General features: G+C 39.3%; 1 protein-coding gene across 4 annotated transcripts; it reads left to right on the top strand.

The window, feature by feature from the left end:
- The first annotated feature begins 2770 nt into the window (after positions 1-2770).
- LOC117894358 (ecdysone 20-monooxygenase) lies at positions 2771-12949 on the top strand. 4 transcript variants are annotated; one of them, XM_034801350.1, is made up of 7 exons: positions 2771-2913; positions 10832-11129; positions 11195-11789; positions 11857-12034; positions 12107-12346; positions 12424-12639; positions 12702-12949. In XM_034801350.1, the coding sequence occupies exons 2-7, from the start codon at positions 10838-10840 to the stop codon at positions 12810-12812; spliced, it is 1632 nt and encodes a 543-aa protein (XP_034657241.1). In that variant the 5' UTR covers positions 2771-2913; positions 10832-10837; the 3' UTR covers positions 12813-12949. The 4 variants fall into 4 exon arrangements, with proteins under 4 accessions (XP_034657241.1, XP_034657243.1, XP_034657240.1 ...); XM_034801349.1 differs by lacking the exon at positions 2771-2913 and adding an exon at positions 10662-10752; XM_034801351.1 differs by lacking the exon at positions 2771-2913 and adding an exon at positions 10684-10756.
- The last annotated feature ends 5143 nt before the right edge of the window (positions 12950-18092 follow it).

Raw genomic sequence — 18092 nt, 5'->3', positions numbered from 1 at the left:
TGTTGTTGATGTAGATGACAGATGAAGAAAAAATGTAAAATTTAACAAATAGCCGCTAAGGTGCAGATGTAGTACTGAGTGCCGGGTATAAAAGTTGTGACGCGTAAGAAGCGTCTCACACGTCACTTCTCGTTTTATCCTTAATTGCATTCATCATCTTATTCATTCACATCTGCACATGTGCACCTCACACGCCCTCCTTCCTGTATCATATGTACATATGTATGTCCGTGTCCCCCTCGATTGTAAATGCCCAATCACATGCATATACATTCATTGTCTGGCTTTAAAACAACAGCCACAACTCTAATTCGCTTTAATTTAAAACTCAATCAAGGCATTTAACGCGCACACTGGAGCGACACACACGATCGCCTAGGGCTCTGCCTCTGATTCTTCGCTACTGGTCTTTAGGCTTAAGGGTTTCGACCTCAAGAATACCCTCGCATTATTTAATCAATGAATATGCTATCCGACTCATCAATGGAAAGAACTATTACGGAAATTATGATTATCCATAAGTGAATGATGTTTGCCTGCCTATGTGGGGCCCATTGCTTTTGGAGATAGTCTTATGCATTATTTTTATGCACGATGATTACAAACTTCCGAACCTCATTGGGGAAAATAATATTACACAATACAATATGCAAGACGTTCTCAAGCAAGTGGACACCACCAAAAATACCCTGTATCAAAAATTAAAGCCACTGGCAACATTGTAGCCAGCTCAGACATCCAGACAGCAACGGCCACACAGCTGTTTTCGATTCCCAACAAATAAGCCGCACTCGAACTAGTTATAGAGTGCAACCTACCTCACGCCAAGCGGGCGATCACAGATACACTCTCTCACACCGCACACTCTCATCAGCAGTTCGGTTACTGTAATGCGTTGCATCAATTTGCTCTAAGTAAACTTTTCACCAAAAACGAGCCTTGACTCAGTGTTTCTGGACAAACTTTCATTGAGCTTTTATTTGCGAAAAGAGTACACATACATATATGTACACACTCGTAAGCTCGTACTCATGCACTATGGGGAATTTGTCCTCTTTTTCTGTCAATTTTTTAACCGATATAAATAAGAATAGCACCATTATTTAATGTTACGTACCTAAGATGTAACAGTCTTAGTTTGCTATGAACAAGTGAAAATTAACGGAACAAGAATTTTTTTCTGCAAGTTAATACTCGGTAATACATCTCACTAGTTTTGAGAACGATAAGGGTTATTCGAAGACCATTTGAAAACTATTTTTAGACATTTTTTCGATTAATTTGAAAAATTTATAATACATACATGTAATAAACTTGAAAAAATTCGAAAAACATATGCAGATTTGGGACACACACTCGTGCAACTATAATAAAGTTGAAATAAAATAAATATAATAACCAAAAAGTGGTCAAATTCCCCATTGTGTCGCGTTTCCCTAACCAAACAGCAAAGCAGCGGAGAAGGCACCTCAGTGAGCTCTTATCAGCAGCATGGCCAGAAGAATGGGAGTGTAGTAAGCAGACCAGACGGAGAGTGAGAGTGATCAAAGCATCGTGTGCTATCAGTGCCTCACACAGTGAGATACATATTTTATATATACATAAATACATACATACATATATATGTAGCTACTCGAACCTTACTCACTGAATCGAATCCGATTCAGTAGTTCTCCGTAAATAAGCCCCCACTCCGTGGGAGCGTTGGTTCGGCTCGACCATGGTCGATTTTTTCATAAGGTCTAGCCATCCATTCCGCTTTATCCAAGACAAAAATTTGACAGTTGGTCCTGGAGCAACTCTGTACTCAACATATAGGTGGCGTTCATCTGCCAACACAACAATGTTTTCAATTCTGCTTTTGTTGGATGATAAAAAAAGATTTATCTAAATGGGAAATAAATAAATAACTAACAAAACCATTAAGATTCACATGCCTTCACGACTTATTTGAATCTAACGACTTCTTTTACTAAATTTTCCAATTCCTCCACTTATTTAAAAAGCCTTACAATTTTGATTGGATGTAAAAACGAGACTGTCCATACCTGATTAACAATTGTACCATGGGTCACGCTGAGAGCGGGTGAGAATGAGAGAGAATTCTCGCGAGAGCAAACCAGAATTAAACATTTATTAACTCACCTTTCCAGCGGATTACAAGCAACATGAGGTAACATTGTGGCTCGGCGTTCACTTCGGCTCTGCTTCGGCTCTCGCGAGAAGTTGCGAGCCGAATGAGCGGGAAACGTTGCGTTTTTGAAAATGGGAAAAGGCAATCTGGGCAATGAGAGAGAAATTAAACACTTAAATCAAAGATCATTCAGTCTTTGACTAAGCAGCGACGTTGTCGCAACCAAGTGATCGAGGAGCGTTTCGAGTTCGGAGTCGGTTTCGGTTACGAGTTCTGGCTCGGCGAAGGAATCGGTTCGTTTCTGTTACAACTTGTATTATAGTTCTAATTATTTCAAAGATCGCTGCAAAATCATTAATTCCATGCAACGGTTGTAAGCCATCAACCTAACTTAGAGAAAGAACGAGTGTGAGTGAGATGTCTTGATGATGATTAGGATTTTCGTCAGACCAGAGGTTGCACTTGGAAGTGGGACAGAGGAGTCTGCCATCGAATGCTAACAAGAGCTTGAAATAACTGCAACACTCAAACAATGTGCAAATATATAATATATTTTCATACATACATACTATGTACATATGTATATTTAATAGCAGAGAATGAAGAATGAAGAATCAGAGTGTTTTAAAAATAATTTGAAAGTGCTGAATTGAATATTCAAGTGATAATTCCACCCATTAGTCATACAATGCAATTGAAAATGCCAGAAGCTACAAGTCGTCTGGTCTAGCCTGCAAGGAAATCTAATTGATTGGATTTAAAACTGTTACTCTTTACTGGTGAGTATATTCTAATGATTTAGCTTTACATTTTGTAAAGTTTTGGCTTCTAATGTAAGTCTTGCTCGGGTAGTTTTTATTAATAACACCACTCGACAAAATCCAACTTTTTTTTCCTTAAGAAGCCAAAGCGACTTTTTATACCCGGTACACGAAGACTAAATAGGGTATATTGTATTTGTGCACAAAGTGGATGTATGTAACGCACAGAAGAAACGTTTCCGACCCCATAAAGTATATATATTCTTGATCAGCATCAATAGCCAAGTCTATATAGCCATGTCTGTCTGTCCGTCCGTCCGTCTGTCAGTTCGTCCGTCGGCTAGTTCTCAGAGACTATAAAAGCTAGAGCCACCAAATTTTGCCTCCAAATTGCTGTATGCTCACACTGCAAAAATTAGCCCGCCCCTTTCCTCCCCCACAAAGGTCGAAAATCTCTCACAGCCACAATTTTAAAGATAAAAGAAAACTAAAAATTCCGTAGGGAAGAACTATATCTATCAGATCACCTAATTGGAATAATGTTATAGCCAGTATGAAGAAACCCAGTCCAGCAGCTTTGGTTATTTTTTGCACATTCTCTCATTCCACACTCTGCTACGTTCAGTGTGCGGCTCTAGGGTTGGGGGCGAGCTAAGAGAGCGTGTTGGCGTGAGAAGTGATGTAGATGACCTATGAATGTAAAAATATTCTAAAATGTAAAATTTCAAAAAAGCCACTAAGGTACAGGTGTACCAAAGAGCACCGAGTATAAAAGTAAAGAACTTTGTTTTTCTGAAAAGTTGTTTGATGCAGCTACAAGTGGACACCAAAATTTTGTGTTTGGAACCAAACTTACTTACTTACTAGCAAGCGCTACCTCAAAAAAAAAAGATTTACAAAAAAAAAAACAGTTTTTACAAAATCTTTTAATAAACGTTCTGCCATAGAAAAAAAAGTATCATCAACCCATTTCTAAGCCCCAATTCTTTCAGGAAAAGTTTGTTTTGTTCGAAGCGGCAAAATCGTGTCGGGTAGTGTAATTGAATCAATGGTAACTCGATTTTTTAACAGTCTTCAATAGATTTTCACCAACTCAATCTATTGAAAGTAAAAACAAAGTCCCACAGGTTCCATGAAAACCAATGGGACTTTCCCCACATAACCATTTCTCGGTTGCGAATTCATTGAATATTTTACAGCTTGAGCTGCAAAAACTCAACTCGTTGATCATAAAATGCAACTAAAACTCACAAAAATGAGTCAAGCTGTAAAAAACACACACTTTTCTGAGTGCATGCGTATATAGTACGAGTATATTGGAAAACGAGAAGGGACGTGTGAGACGCTTCTTACGCGTCACAACTTTTATACCCGGCACTCAGTACTACATCTGCAACTTAGCGGTTATTTGTCAAATTTTACATTTTTTCTTCATCTGTCATCTACATCAACAACACTACTCACGCCAACACGCTCCTTTAGCTCGCCACCCTCCCCTATAGACACACACTGCAGAGTCGCGGCAGAATCAGCGGCAGAGGCAGCGGCAGAGGCAGCGGCAGAGGCAGTGACGTGTCAGGGGCCAGGCCATAAACAGCGCGAAGCAGAGTGTGAATGCTGCGGGACGGGGTGGGTTTGGCTACTGCAAATTAATTTCTTCATTGTGGCTATAATAATGATCCAATCGGATCCCAATTTGGTGATCTGATAGATATGGTCATTCCCTACGGAATGGCGTTTTTAGTTTTCTGTTATCTTCAAAATTGTAGATTTGGGAGGTTTTCGCCCTTTTTGCGGAGGCGGAAGGGGGCGTGGCTCATTTTTGAAATACACTTGTAACAGTGTGAGCATACAGAAGTCTGGATGCAAAATTTGGTGGCTCTAGCTCTTATAGTCTCTGAGTAATAGGCGCTCATCAGGACGGACAGACGGACAGACGGACAGACGGACAGACAGACAGACAGACAGAGACTCGGCTATTGATGCTGATCAAGAATATATATACTTTATGGGGTCGGAAACGTTTCCTTCTGTGCGTTACATACAACCGTTATGTGCACAAATACAATATACCCTATTTACTCTTCGAGTACCGGGTATAATAAATATGTATGTATATCACGTTGTACTTATGTACATACTTCGGCAAGGAAAGCCATTAATTTGTAATTAGCCTCTCAGCTGCGCTCCACTCCAGTCGAGCTCTGCCGCTGCTTGTCCGTATGCTCGAGTCATTTGTATTTGTTTATTTATACTTTTTTCATTATTATTTCATATTTATCTGCCAGCTCGAGTGATTTCAGGTGTAACACAATAAAATTAAAAATATAATTCTTGTTATGATTTATTTTGTTATCAATTATGTGAGAAGACCTTAAGTTCATTATCATCGTTAAAAAAACAGCACATCAGTAGGGACTCTGGCCAGCAGCAGTTTAAATTTGTTCGAGGTATATTGATATACATACATACATATGTACATATGTACATACATATCCATTTATACAACGTACATACATATGTATATTCAAATCCTCTTAAAGTGAATGTCAATCGATTACGATTTTGTAATAATTAGTCATTTTTCTTAGTATTTTCTTTGTTATATGTATTTCGGACGTCCCGTCCCAAATCGCGAATATAACGTGCACTGACCCAGAGATATTTTGGGGTCGGGACGGTGTCGATGAAGACCCATGTGTTTTGGTTCAGCATGCGCGCGATAATTACGGCACAAAATCTTATGGGATATTATAATTTTTTAAATTGGCTAAGCCGTAGCTAAGATCCCCATTTGTAGTAAAAGTAAGCGTTATTAGTTTCATCAGATTTTATTAGTTACTGCTTTGCATTCAGCAATTAAAGGTTTTTATTTTAATTTTGTCCAGAAATCTGATAGTCATTTCCAATCACTTGGCCACTGTACCAGGTCGCGCGCGACTTTTTACTTTATTTTTGACAAATGTCTTTACTTAGTTTATTTGATCTTTTGTTAAATAAACACCAAACGAGCGGTGAACGATTCTGCTGCATTTTTCGTCATGTTCTGCGATCGGGTTTCGGCTTCCTCTTTCGACTAAATTTCGATTGACTTTGACAAAAAATGAAGTCAGCAAAAGCGAATCCAGAACGACCAGCCGAATCAATTTCTTTTGTGGCGTCAGGCAGTCAACACGAAAAGGGGCAGCAGCAGTAGTTGAGGAAAAGTCTGAAAGAGTTAACATATAGACATAAATACATACTTAGTTAAGTGTATGTGTAAGTTCGATTGCTCACGTTGCCAACGACAGGCCGAATATGTGACACAAAAAAAAGCTTAAATCATTTATACTTTAAATATTTTTTGTGTTTTGCTAAATAAACAAGTTTTTTTTTATCAAATATATTTACATACATACAACTAGATATAGCCGGTGATTCTTGGCTCGTTATTTATTCGCAGCTATTTTTATTGGCACATTTTTCACATTTATGCAAATTGAACCGAAAGAAGAGCAAGTGTTCGGGCTTGATACGCTGCGCAGTTACAGAACACCCGAGCTCAGCTCAAAGCTAAACGAAATCAGCAGATTATGTCACTTGCGCCCATACGCAGACTAGTAAGTGTGTATCAGTATATATAGATTGCACAAGCCATGTCTCAGAGCTTTCGATTCGATGTCGGGGCGATGGCGATCAATGTCTTCATGGTCACGGCCACGATCGGCAAACGGCCAACTACGCGAGCAATTTGCTTCCTCTCCCCCAATAAGACTCTATAGAATGAGTGAGAAATATATCTATAAACATATACATATACATAAATGTATGTACATATGTACATATATACATATATAGCTGGGGGACAGGGAGTGAGAGGTAATGTCTCCACCTGACTTAGTCTTTAACCAGGTTCAATGTACCTTGGCAAATAGAAATAGAGAAATTTTCTCATTAGATTTTTGCTGTTGCCCCTCTTCTTATGTGCTGCCTCCACAAAGCCTGGTCTCAGAAGCCGCCTGGCCTGACCATGACCAAACTTGCTTTCCGTCCCAAAGCAGGTACGTAAACCGACTTTGGATCTCAAGCAGGCCCCGCATGTTAGAAAGGCATTAGAGGTTGCTAAATAAAAGTGAAAGAACTTTGGTGTGGAGTATGCAGTATATGAATCCGAAGAGCATAATGGAATTAATGTAGTGACATGACAGCAGATGTAGAAATAAAAAAAGTATAATTATTGGTTTAATTATAATTTATAACATTATGTTTCTCGGATATACTCAATTAATATCGAAATCTCTCCTAAAGTAATCAAAGGCTAAATTCTTTCGGTCCCTTCATTTTTAATCTCTGTTAATTCATTCAAGAAAATAAAAGATCAACAATTTTAACAATTGTTATTCAAAGCGATCCAAAAAAAATAAACGAAGTTTTTATTTGCGTCTTAACCCAGTTGGGAAGGTGGTGAAATGCCAACCTTAAATTCTAAAATTCTGAGAGAATCAGATCATAACAAATATAGAGCTAAAAGAACTTTCCCATGGCCGGGTTCTTACTTTACATAATAATCCCTTACATAATATGCTTTCTACCGAACCTGGGATGGAATGCTTTCTTCTCCGCTGTGGCCTGGAGCTGGTTTCCAATCCGGTTTAGGCCAGCAGCTGCTTCTTCTTCTACTAGTCGTCTAACACAACTCTAACGACGACCAAGCATGGAGGAAAATAACGTTGGGTTGAAATTGGACATACTCGAGTGGATCTACATATCTGCATATTAATCAGAGACGGATTGTATGCCTGAGAAGAATTTGCAAGAGTTCTTATAAAAAAGCGAGTTTTTGTTGCGCTCATTGGAAAAGTGAGATTCGCAAAGAACGGCGCACGCGTCGAGATGAGGAAGTAATTAAAACCCAAGAAGGAAGTGCTTACCTCAGATGTCTGTGACTTGTATATACATTCATCCATATGTATACACTTCCAGTTTCTTTCTTATTATTTGTTTCTTCTTTTGCACACACTAGAATAACCTTAGGCCTATCAGCTTATAAATTTGCATTCTTCGAATCAGAATCAGAATCGCATCTGGACTGGCCCCTCCATCTATCCATTCACATCTCTCCCACTTCGGTAGCCATGATATGCACAATGTCACGTAGATAACGATATATGTATGTATGTACCAATGTACATACATATGTACATATGTATGTGCTTATAGTATGTACCTTACCTGAGCCCAAAGGCTTCTTATCTGGCATTCCTGATTCTTTTGCAAATAAAATGTTCGGCAGTCCGCAGTCATCATGAAGTTTTCCTTTTCCGTTTATTTGCTATTCGATCATAGACGAGTATCTGCGCTGTTGTGTAGCTCTGGCAAATATTGGAATTGATCATCTATCTCTGGTTTGTATCCTTTAAATTTCATTTGTGGTACATTAATCATTTTGAACAGGTAACCCCACCTCCGTTAGACTTAAATTGATTTCTAGTTCAATTATATTGCATTTACATCCGGTCGGCAAGAGACGAACAAAAAAGTGTCAGCTTTGAGAAACATGAGTTGAGGTCTAATTTCAAAACCAATCCCCGATCTTTCATACTGAAACCTTTGATCTGAGGTTCTCTTGAGCAGTTATTGCTATTTACCTTAATAGTGTTAAGTAAACATCGTTCATTTTACTCATTTTTATTCAGGGAATGTAGGTAGTTCTTTTAGTTCGTTTTTTTTCGTTTCCTAATTCGTTCTAGTTGGTAATCGTTTTTTTTCGCTCGTTCTTTTTTGTTCGTTCTTTTTTGTTCGATATATTTATTGTTCTTAGGTGAGTTTGAGTCTGACTATGATTTTAAGGGCTTCTTACCTTAGAAAATTCGTTTTTATTTGTACTTGATAATTAAATTCGTTGAGGCATAACCAACAGTTTCAATTATATATTCTTCTTCAATTTTGCATACAAAACAGCATTCGATTATACTCATGTTGTCCACAATAATTTCAAAATCTGTATAATGCACACCTTTAGTTATTATGCGAAAACATAGGCTTTCCAACTTATTCAGCGCCAAAAGTGTTCGCCTTTCGTGGACGTGTGAGACGTTTATTACGCGTTACAACTTTTATACCCAGTACTAATGTTACATTTTTGAAATTTTTGAAATACTTTTGTACAATCTGTGTGATTTCACAGCAGTATGGAGGCAATATTTTGTGGCTCTAGCTTTTATAGTTTCTAAGAACTAGCCGACAAACAAGAGAGACATGCCTTTATCGACTCGGCTTTTGATGCTGATCAAGAATAATATATTCTATGGGGTAGGAAACGATTCTTTCTGTGCGTTACATACATTCACTTTTGTAAATGCCCAAATACTACTCTTCGAGTACCGGGTAAAAAATAAAAAGTAAAACTAACTACGGGAGAAGTAGGTTAGTAGTTAGTGGAGGATATAATATTAATATAATATAGTATTAACCCTTAACGGTTCATGCAAGGCATAATTTGATCTACAAAGTGGAAGCAAAAAAGTTTCTAGTTTGTCTAACGGGAATCGTTATATTTATGCTCAACCAGTCAGTGCTACATACACACGTCCCCCATGATCACGTTGTGCATACCAATTACACCAAGCCTTTTTCTACAACTAACTAAGGACGCAAGGTTTTTTAAAAGCCATCTACTACGGTGGGATGGAAGTCACACAGTTGCATCGCAGTTGAGGCCACGCAGGGAAAAAAGTAAAATGTGTTTCAATACTGATAAATACGGGCCTGATGTACATATGTATGTATGTATTGTAAAATTGAGATATTGAGAGACTTCGTTATAGAGGGATCATCAAATTGATTTGACCATTTCTTTATAATCCCAAGCACGCCCATGGCTTTATTTACCATGGTAGAAATATGTTCAGAAAGCTTTAACTTGAGGTCTAGTTTAACACCAAAATAATCAACCAATGAACTATCGCAGAGGGTACAAGGAGACAAGAAGGCCCTAGAGCAATGAAATGTTATAACTTTGCATTTCGAGTCATATATGCACAACACCATGACTGAAAGTAATGAAAGTTATTGAGATCTGATTGCAAGCGAGAGTGAAATTAAATGCCCTTATACTGGAGACTCGAGAGTTTGTTAATACGAAAGGCAGGTCATTAATAATGAATGTGAAAAGTAGGGGGCCTAGATGGCTACCCTTGATAATCCAGAAGTAGCCATAACAGGTAAAGAGAAGGAGTTTTTGAAGAGAACTCTTTGGGACCTAGAACAAAGGTTGCTTTAAACAAGGGTCCAGACAGGGACTCGGCACAGTAGCTAAGTACACATCCGGGAACTCCGTCAGGGCCCGGTGAAAATACCGGCTTAACTAATCAAAGATTATGAAGCAGTAAGCTTTCATTTAACAAAGCTTTCTAGCTCAGCCGTATCTTCGGGGAAGAGAATCCACCAGCCGATCTAAAACCCAAACTTTTCCATACATGTATTTTGAATAGACTTTTGCACGCTTGCCATTTTGGCAACTCCATCATTACAATTATTTTTGGGGAATTAACCTTGAACTTTATCACACCTGTTCGCTATCTTATCTGGGCAGGCCCATACAGCTTGTTTCTTTTGCCATAAGTAAGTAAGGCAAAATCCAACTGGCAGACAAAAGAACAGAGAACCAAGAACAGAGAACAGAGAACAAGCTGTTATCGCGGCTATCTTAGCTATTGGTAATTATAAGTAATGCAAAATCGATGATATAGGTTGGCCGAAAAATAGCTATATAAGGCCACGTACCCAGTGGAAGACCGTTGGCTTGGAATCGAATTGAGTCGAACATACAGGCGATGCGCCAGGTTGCAATTAAAGGCCTAGAAACGCGACAAAATCGTTGGTGAAAATTTGCGTAACTATATGCTTGACAGTGTTCTTAAAAGTTAATCTTATCTCGATTTCCCTGCTGTTGCAGCGCCTGATGTTAATGGCCGTGATACTGTTGCTGGCCCTGGCACTTGTACTAGGCTGCTATAGCGCAATCCACAAGCACAAGATCGGAGCGACCTATCTTAAGCCGCTGCTGAAGAACACTCGGCTGGAGGACTGTTACCATGCCACGCCTCTCGTGCCGGAAGAGCAGAAGCTTGGTCTTCGTCGTAGCATCTGGGATATACCAGGTCCCCAGCGCATACCCTTCCTCGGAACCAAGTGGATATTCTTTGTCTTCTTTCGACGATACAAGATGACTAAGCTGCACGAGGTCTACGCAGGTGAAAGCTCCTCAAACTACATTAGGTCATATGCTAATAAGACCCTCACCCGACCTCCTCTCTAGACCTCAATAGGAGGTACGGGGACATAGTACTGGAGGTGATGCCCTCCAATGTGCCTATCGTACATCTCTACAACCGCGAGGACCTGGAAAAGGTGCTCAAGTACCCCAGCAAGTATCCTTTTCGGCCCCCCACGGAGATTATTGTTATGTACCGGCAGTCTCGTCCGGATCGATATGCCAGCGTGGGAATCGTCAACGAGCAGGGTGCCATGTGGCAGCTACTACGCACATCGCTCACATCCAGCATCACTTCACCCCGGGTACTGCAAAACTTTCTGCCTGCCCTAAATGCCGTCTGCGATGACTTCATCGACCTGCTGAGGGCCAGACGCGATCCAGAGACCCTCGTCGTACCAAACTTTGAGGAGCTGGCCAATCTAATGGGTCTGGAGGCAGTATGCACTCTGATGCTGGGCCGTCGCATGGGCTTCCTGGCCACCAATGCCCAGCAGCCGCAAAAGATAAGTCAGCTAGCGGCGGCCGTCAAGCAACTGTTCATTTCACAGAGGGACTCCTACTACGGTCTGGGTCTGTGGAAGTACTTTCCGACGAAGACGTACCGGGACTTTGCTAGGGCCGAGGACTTGATCTATGAGTAGGTACACAACGGCCTTAAGTTGCTTGCTATTTTCTATCTAAATGTGTTGAATTCCTCTACGCAGTGTCATCTCCGAGATCATCGACAATGAGCTGGAGGAGCACAAGAAGTCGGCTGCATGCGATGACGAAGGAGACGCTGGCCTGCGTAGTGTCTTTCTAAATATCCTGGACCTCAAGGATCTGGACATAAGGGACAAGAAGTCGGCTATTATTGACTTTATAGCTGCAGGCATTGAAACGGTCAGTGGTTGCTCATCGCATGGCTCGCGGCGTCCTTAGACTAATCGGGGTTTTTTTGAAATATTTTCTTAGCTAGCTAACACTTTGTTGTTTGTCCTGAGCTCGGTGACCGAAGAACCTTCGGCAATGACCCGGATCCTGAGCGAGTTCTGTGAGTATCGGGATACAAATATTTTGCAGGATGCCCTCACAAACGCGACCTTTACGAAGGCCTGCATACAGGAGTCGTACAGACTAAGACCCACCGCCTTTTGTCTGGCCCGTATACTCGAGGAGGATATGGAGCTATCGGGTTACTCCCTTAATGCTGGGGTAAGTAGTGATATTACGGAGAAAAAAAACTCTTTTTCCATTCATGATGGTTTCTATCTTTTTGCACACACCCATAGACAGTAGTTCTCTGCCAAAACATGATAGCATGCCAAAAGGACAGCAACTTCCAAGAGGCAAAAAAGTTCTCCCCCAAGCGATGGATTGATCCTGTAACGGAAAACTTCACCGTGAATGTGGACAGTGCCAGCATTGTGGTTCCTTTCGGGGTGGGCCGAAGAACCTGTCCGGGCAAACGCTTCGTGGAAATGGAGGTGGTGCTGCTACTCGCAAAGGTAAGCGAGATGATCACTTAGGTTTCCCAAAGTTCAATAAGACCAGCTTTAAACTCTTGCAGCTGGTAGTGGCATTTGATGTGAGCTTTGTGAAGCCGCTGGAAACGGAGTTCGAGTTTCTTCTGGCCCCGAAAACGCCCCTAAGTCTGAAGCTCAGAGATCGTGTTATCTGATCGTGGATCAAATGCATGCAAATTAAATTAAGAACTGAACCATTAAGTAAAACTAATGAAAACTTTAATATAGATCAGCCAGAATCAGCAGCCTAGTCTTGTGAAGTAATTAAAGATATGAGTAGATAAGAAATTGATATGCATACATTTTGCTGACTTGAGGTGATGATGCATTTGACCCTTTTTTGTACATATGTTGTAGGTCGTGTTTGATTTGTTGTTGTAACTTAGTTATAGTCGTGTGGTTATTATTAGTTAGATAGCATGTAAGTAGCGGCAATTGTTTTTGTGCGTTCTGTAACGGAAAGACTGTGTTGGAAGTTTTGTTTTGCCCGTCGTGTATATAGATGCATTTCCGAATCGTACTCCCCATTGAATTTATTCAAGTCTTCTAATGCCTTAGTTCGTACTTCATCTCTGTATCTGTGTATAATGTGGTTCATCATTGAAACCACACCCCTAAAATGTAGTGAAATGAAATAAAACATGAAAACAAATCTGGTATTATTGTTGTTGTTGCTAGTTGTTATACGATAACATGGAGCTAAACAGTGACAGGAAGCCATGTCTCACCCAAATCGCCCTAAATGAGCAGCATGAAAAATTAGGTCCCTTTTTGAAGTACGCGCCCATTGTTAAAGAGTTTTTATGTTTAATATCTGCGAGCTTTTGTCAAGAAAAGAATGTCAGTGTGACAGAAGCTGATGGATAGCAACGCCCTGTTAACGCCATAAACACTACCCGCACAGTATATAGTTAAGTCATCCCATAAAAACAAAAAGTCCCCTCTCAGTGTGCGTGCAGAGTACCCCGTGCCATGGTAGAATTACTAATTAGTAATTTCACCATGCCCCGTGCCAGCTACAAGTTTCAGAGTGCGTGTAAGACACATAAACAAATGCAGCCGTATGCCTTGTTATTTTTTATCGCTCAAACCCAGTTTTTTCTTGACTTCACACGGACAACGCATGTATGTACATATGTGTTGGTGAATTGACTTGCTGAACTGCGATTGATCGAAAATTCGTTTAATTTTGTTTTTGCGGCTTAGCGAATGACCCTGACCTGCCGCAACATGCGCAGAGTAAGGGGTGGGGGTTTGTGGCCGGACCCTTGGGGGTTGGGAAACATAAATATACAAAACGAGAAGGGACGGGTGAGACGCTTCTTCCGCGTCACAACTTTTATACCCGGCACTCAGTACTACATCTGCACTTTAGCGGTTATTTTTCAAATTACATTTTTTCTTCATCTGTCATCTTAGAAAATACTAATCGAATAAAATATTTTTTTTGGAAGGTTAGATACAATTGTTATATTGGTAATGTCGATCAGTTTTCAGCTCGCCGTCGTGCATCCACTTTCGAGCACAAAAACAATATAACTTTTTTACTCTTCGTATAAAAATGGTAGAAAACAAACAAAACAAGCGCAAGAGATCTAGAAAGGAGGATTGAATGAATACATTTTAATCTTCTTATTGCAGTCGAATTAAAAGTGATTGTATGGATGTTATAAATTATCAAACTTATACTCGGTACTCATTTTATCAATTTATAAAGAGATAAAACACATAATTATTATTATTCCAACAAAGATAAGTCATGAAAATCATCCAGTCCTGTGGAGAATTGAATGATGATTCGAGTAAAACTACAGTTTTAATGCTAAGAGTCTTAACTAGCTAGTAATATTAAATAGAACATCAAAGTCGAGGAATAGTGCTTGAGTATGTAAGTGTGAACGTATATTATTTTTCGTATATTTCTGTGGTATTTCAGTGCTCATATTGAACCGCAAAAATGAGGAAACCGCTGACCTAATCCTCTCTTTGGCATGTGAAATCAAGGTATGGCATGTAGGTAAAAAAGGACGAACTTTTCAAAGCACCCACCTTTTTCGCACCTGTTGAGAGGATCCCTAATAGTGCATGCGAGAGCTTCTGGCAGGAGAGGATTTCCCTGACCGTTTAGACACAGGAGAGGATTTCCTTGGAGAATTTCCATCACGGGGATGAAATCGCCGGTGCAATTTACCTGGCGCCACTGGAATTTTAGTGACGTATTTTCCTGTTGTCGACACCTTAGTTTTTGATGCAAATGTTGCAGAGCATGAAAGCTCTCGTCCTTAGAAAAATTAAAAAACCAAATAAAAAATAAAATATATTAATATATGACCATAGAAAATATATTCCATATAGTATCTATTTATTTATTATGGCAGAAGGAAGTGCAGAAGAGGAAGGAAAGATAAATTTACAAAATTGTTAAGCTAAGGGGAATGTTGGGAATGTTAAATAAAATTTTTTCAAGGGATTTTCTGGGGGTTATATGGTTAAAGTATTATAATTATTGCATAAAACCCGGAAAGATTCATGCGGGGCGTAATTAGACCTGCATATGGGTACCCGGATGGGGCGGAAAGTACGGGTTGGTCTGGAGGAACTTGTAAAATACAGATCGATTTTACAGGTTCCAAAAGAGTTTGGAAGTCCACAATCCCGAGAATGAGCTTGTACATGAATACCACCCCATTGCAAATTCTGCGATGGTGTAAAGAGGCCACTAGTTTTAGCCTAAATCGGTATGGTGGTAAGAGTCTGTCAGAGTCCCAGTTCAGAGTTCGAAGGCCGAATACTAAAAATTGTTTTTGAACGGATTCAACAAGAATTTCATGCTTTCTGTTTTGAGGACTCCACACACAAGAACAACAACCCAATATCGGGCGTACCAACGAGACATACAGCGTTTTAGTTATATACGGATCGTCAAACTCTTTTGATCAACGCACTATGGGTAAAAAGACCGTTTTTTAGAGCTCTACAAATTGGCATGAATGTTCGTTAGACTAAAGTAGAATTTCGGAAAAAAATGTAGTCATTTGGACCCCGCCTACCTCCCGCCCCCATACAAACTGGAACCCATTTACTTATAACCCATTATAATTAAATTATGCGCCCCAGATTAATTATGATAAAAGATACTTTAAAACATTTTAGAACTTTTAAAAAATATATTTGATTGACTGATTGAATGATTGTTTGGTTAAAAGTAATTTGATTGGAATCGCTCCCACGTACAATTGAATTTCGCTTAGTACTTGTTTACTTAAGCAAAAAATTTGATAATTTTCGTTTCAATTTAAATAGTTTCATCTTTAGTTAGTCAGTTTTCGTCAATACTTTTTAGAGTACAACATTTTATTGCGTCTGCTTCACGATTGTTGTTGGTCCAGACCTCCAGCAGCGGCTGCATGAGTGAACTCATAAGCATCTCCAAAATTAAAAATTGTTTGAAAAGGGGCCAAAACGGGCAAAAAGCATTAACACCAAGTGATTCTATAATATTTGGTTAATAACAAGTAACTTGAACTTCTGTGCAGTGGTGTGCTGTGCAAAAGTAATATTCCATAGAAAACACGTGCAATTGTTAGTACGAAGCTAAAAATACACACGAACAAAACATTGGACAATTAAAAAATTACACACAATTATCAAAAAACATGTATTAGCAATGAATTGGAATACATCAACCTATAATTTCCATATTCTTACTTTTATTTAAAGTTTGAAATCGACCTACAATTAAAGCTGCAAGTTGCTTAATATTTCCCGCAATTTTTCACAAGTCAAAGCATCTCAAAATCAGCCGACTTTGAAAGCGCGCAAAAAATGTATGGTACTCCGTAAAAATCTTCTAAACCCAGTTGTATTCTATCTTGATATTCAGGAATCAGAAATTTTAAGTCGCATTCAAATATTTTACCCAACAAAAAGTTACGGTTATGCCAATAACAGTGAAACCCATAATAAACGCTAGGACTCCCCTAGCTTTGTTAACCATTGAAGCAATATGGCTATTAAAACATAGCTTGTGATCGAAAGGACTCCTAAGTCATTTGATGTAGAGATTCGATCCAGAACATGGTGTCCTAGAGAATAGGAGACAAAATGTGGTGCACGGCCGTGAAAAGTCATCAGTTTGCACTTAGAATGGTTCAAGAAAAGTAGGTTATTTGAACACCAAATGCTTAATTCATCAAGGTCAAGTTGTAGGCGAGTATGCAAGTACCAGTCGGAAAAGGAAAAACAAATTTTAACGTCATCAGCATACATTAAAGTAACTGAGTGCAAAATAACTTGGGGTATGTCGTTCACAAACAGATTGAATAGGAGCGGACCTAAATTACTTCCCTGAGGAACGCCAGAGGTTACTTTCACAACATTCGACAAACATTGGTAAACAAAACACTCTGTATGCGATTCGACAGATACTTACACTGACAAGCAAAACTGTAGCACGAGTTCAAGATTCTCACTTCAACGGTCTCAAGATCTTGGTGACTTATTTAACTATGTGTTTTGAAAATTTGAAGACATTTGATAGCCCAGAAGATATATGGTAAAGCCAAATGTGAAGGAAGCCAAGTTTAACAGTTCTGCATCGCGGTTATATTTTAAACAAATAATATTATTGAAAATTTTAGAATATGTTTAAACTGGACTAACGTTGCACCGATGCAAGGGTGAATTTTGTACCATTCGTCCCTTGGCCACTCCCACAACTAAATAATTATATTTGGAGTGTCTGTATGTTTTTCAAGTTACGATTTTAAATGGAACTATTATTTTGCAATAGTATTCATATCGGAAGACTGTAATGGACACCCCTTGACTGGAATTTTAGTTTTGAAATCGAAGTTCCATGTAAAATCGTAGCTGTGTCTCTCTATGTTTATTCACACAGTGTACGCGGAATACTCTAATGGAAAATATTTGCAACGCCAAGTCAATTGTTGTTATATGTATACATATTTAGATGTTTATAACCGTTTATCCCTTTCGTCCTAAATGTATTTAAGAAATATATGAGCATAGAGGGGATACACAAAATCAATTTATTTTTATTTGGGGCAAGCTGCTTCATAAAGTCGCAAGTTTGAAAAAAAGGGTATGTGATCTCAGAAAAACAGAAAAATGCCAGACGTCTCAAACGCTAAAAATTGAAGTCGAGAATGGATACACGCATTGCCATCATGTATGTATGTACATATGTATGTGTCACCGCACACATGAAATTGCGAAGCAGACTTGAAGACGAAACAAAACTTTGTTTTTGCGAGAGTCGCTTTGGGTTCAAGAGAGCCAACGCCAAATTCTCTCAGCCGAAGGCTCTCTCACCAAGAGCCGAAGCCAATGGGAGCCAATCCACTATACTGATTAGGCAGCCAGTTTTTTCTCAATTTGCGGTCTCTATGTGTTGTTTGCTTAGTGGTCTTATG

Source organism: Drosophila subobscura, chromosome J (assembly GCF_008121235.1).
Source record: "Drosophila subobscura isolate 14011-0131.10 chromosome J, UCBerk_Dsub_1.0, whole genome shotgun sequence".
NCBI classification, from domain to species: Eukaryota; Metazoa; Arthropoda; class Insecta; order Diptera; family Drosophilidae; genus Drosophila; species Drosophila subobscura.
The sequence above is the reverse complement of the archived record's forward strand: the minus strand, read 5'-3'. Positions and strand labels throughout refer to the sequence as shown.

Coding starts and splice junctions, on each gene's coding strand:
- LOC117894358 (XM_034801350.1), top strand. CDS start 10,838: ATGTTAATGGCCGTGATACTGTTGCTGGCCCTGGCACTTGTACTAGGC. Junction 11,130..11,194: donor GCTGCACGAGGTCTACGCAG/GTGAAAGCTCCT, acceptor CCTCCTCTCTAG/ACCTCAATAGGAGGTACGGG. Junction 12,035..12,106: donor TAGCTGCAGGCATTGAAACG/GTCAGTGGTTGC, acceptor ATATTTTCTTAG/CTAGCTAACACTTTGTTGTT.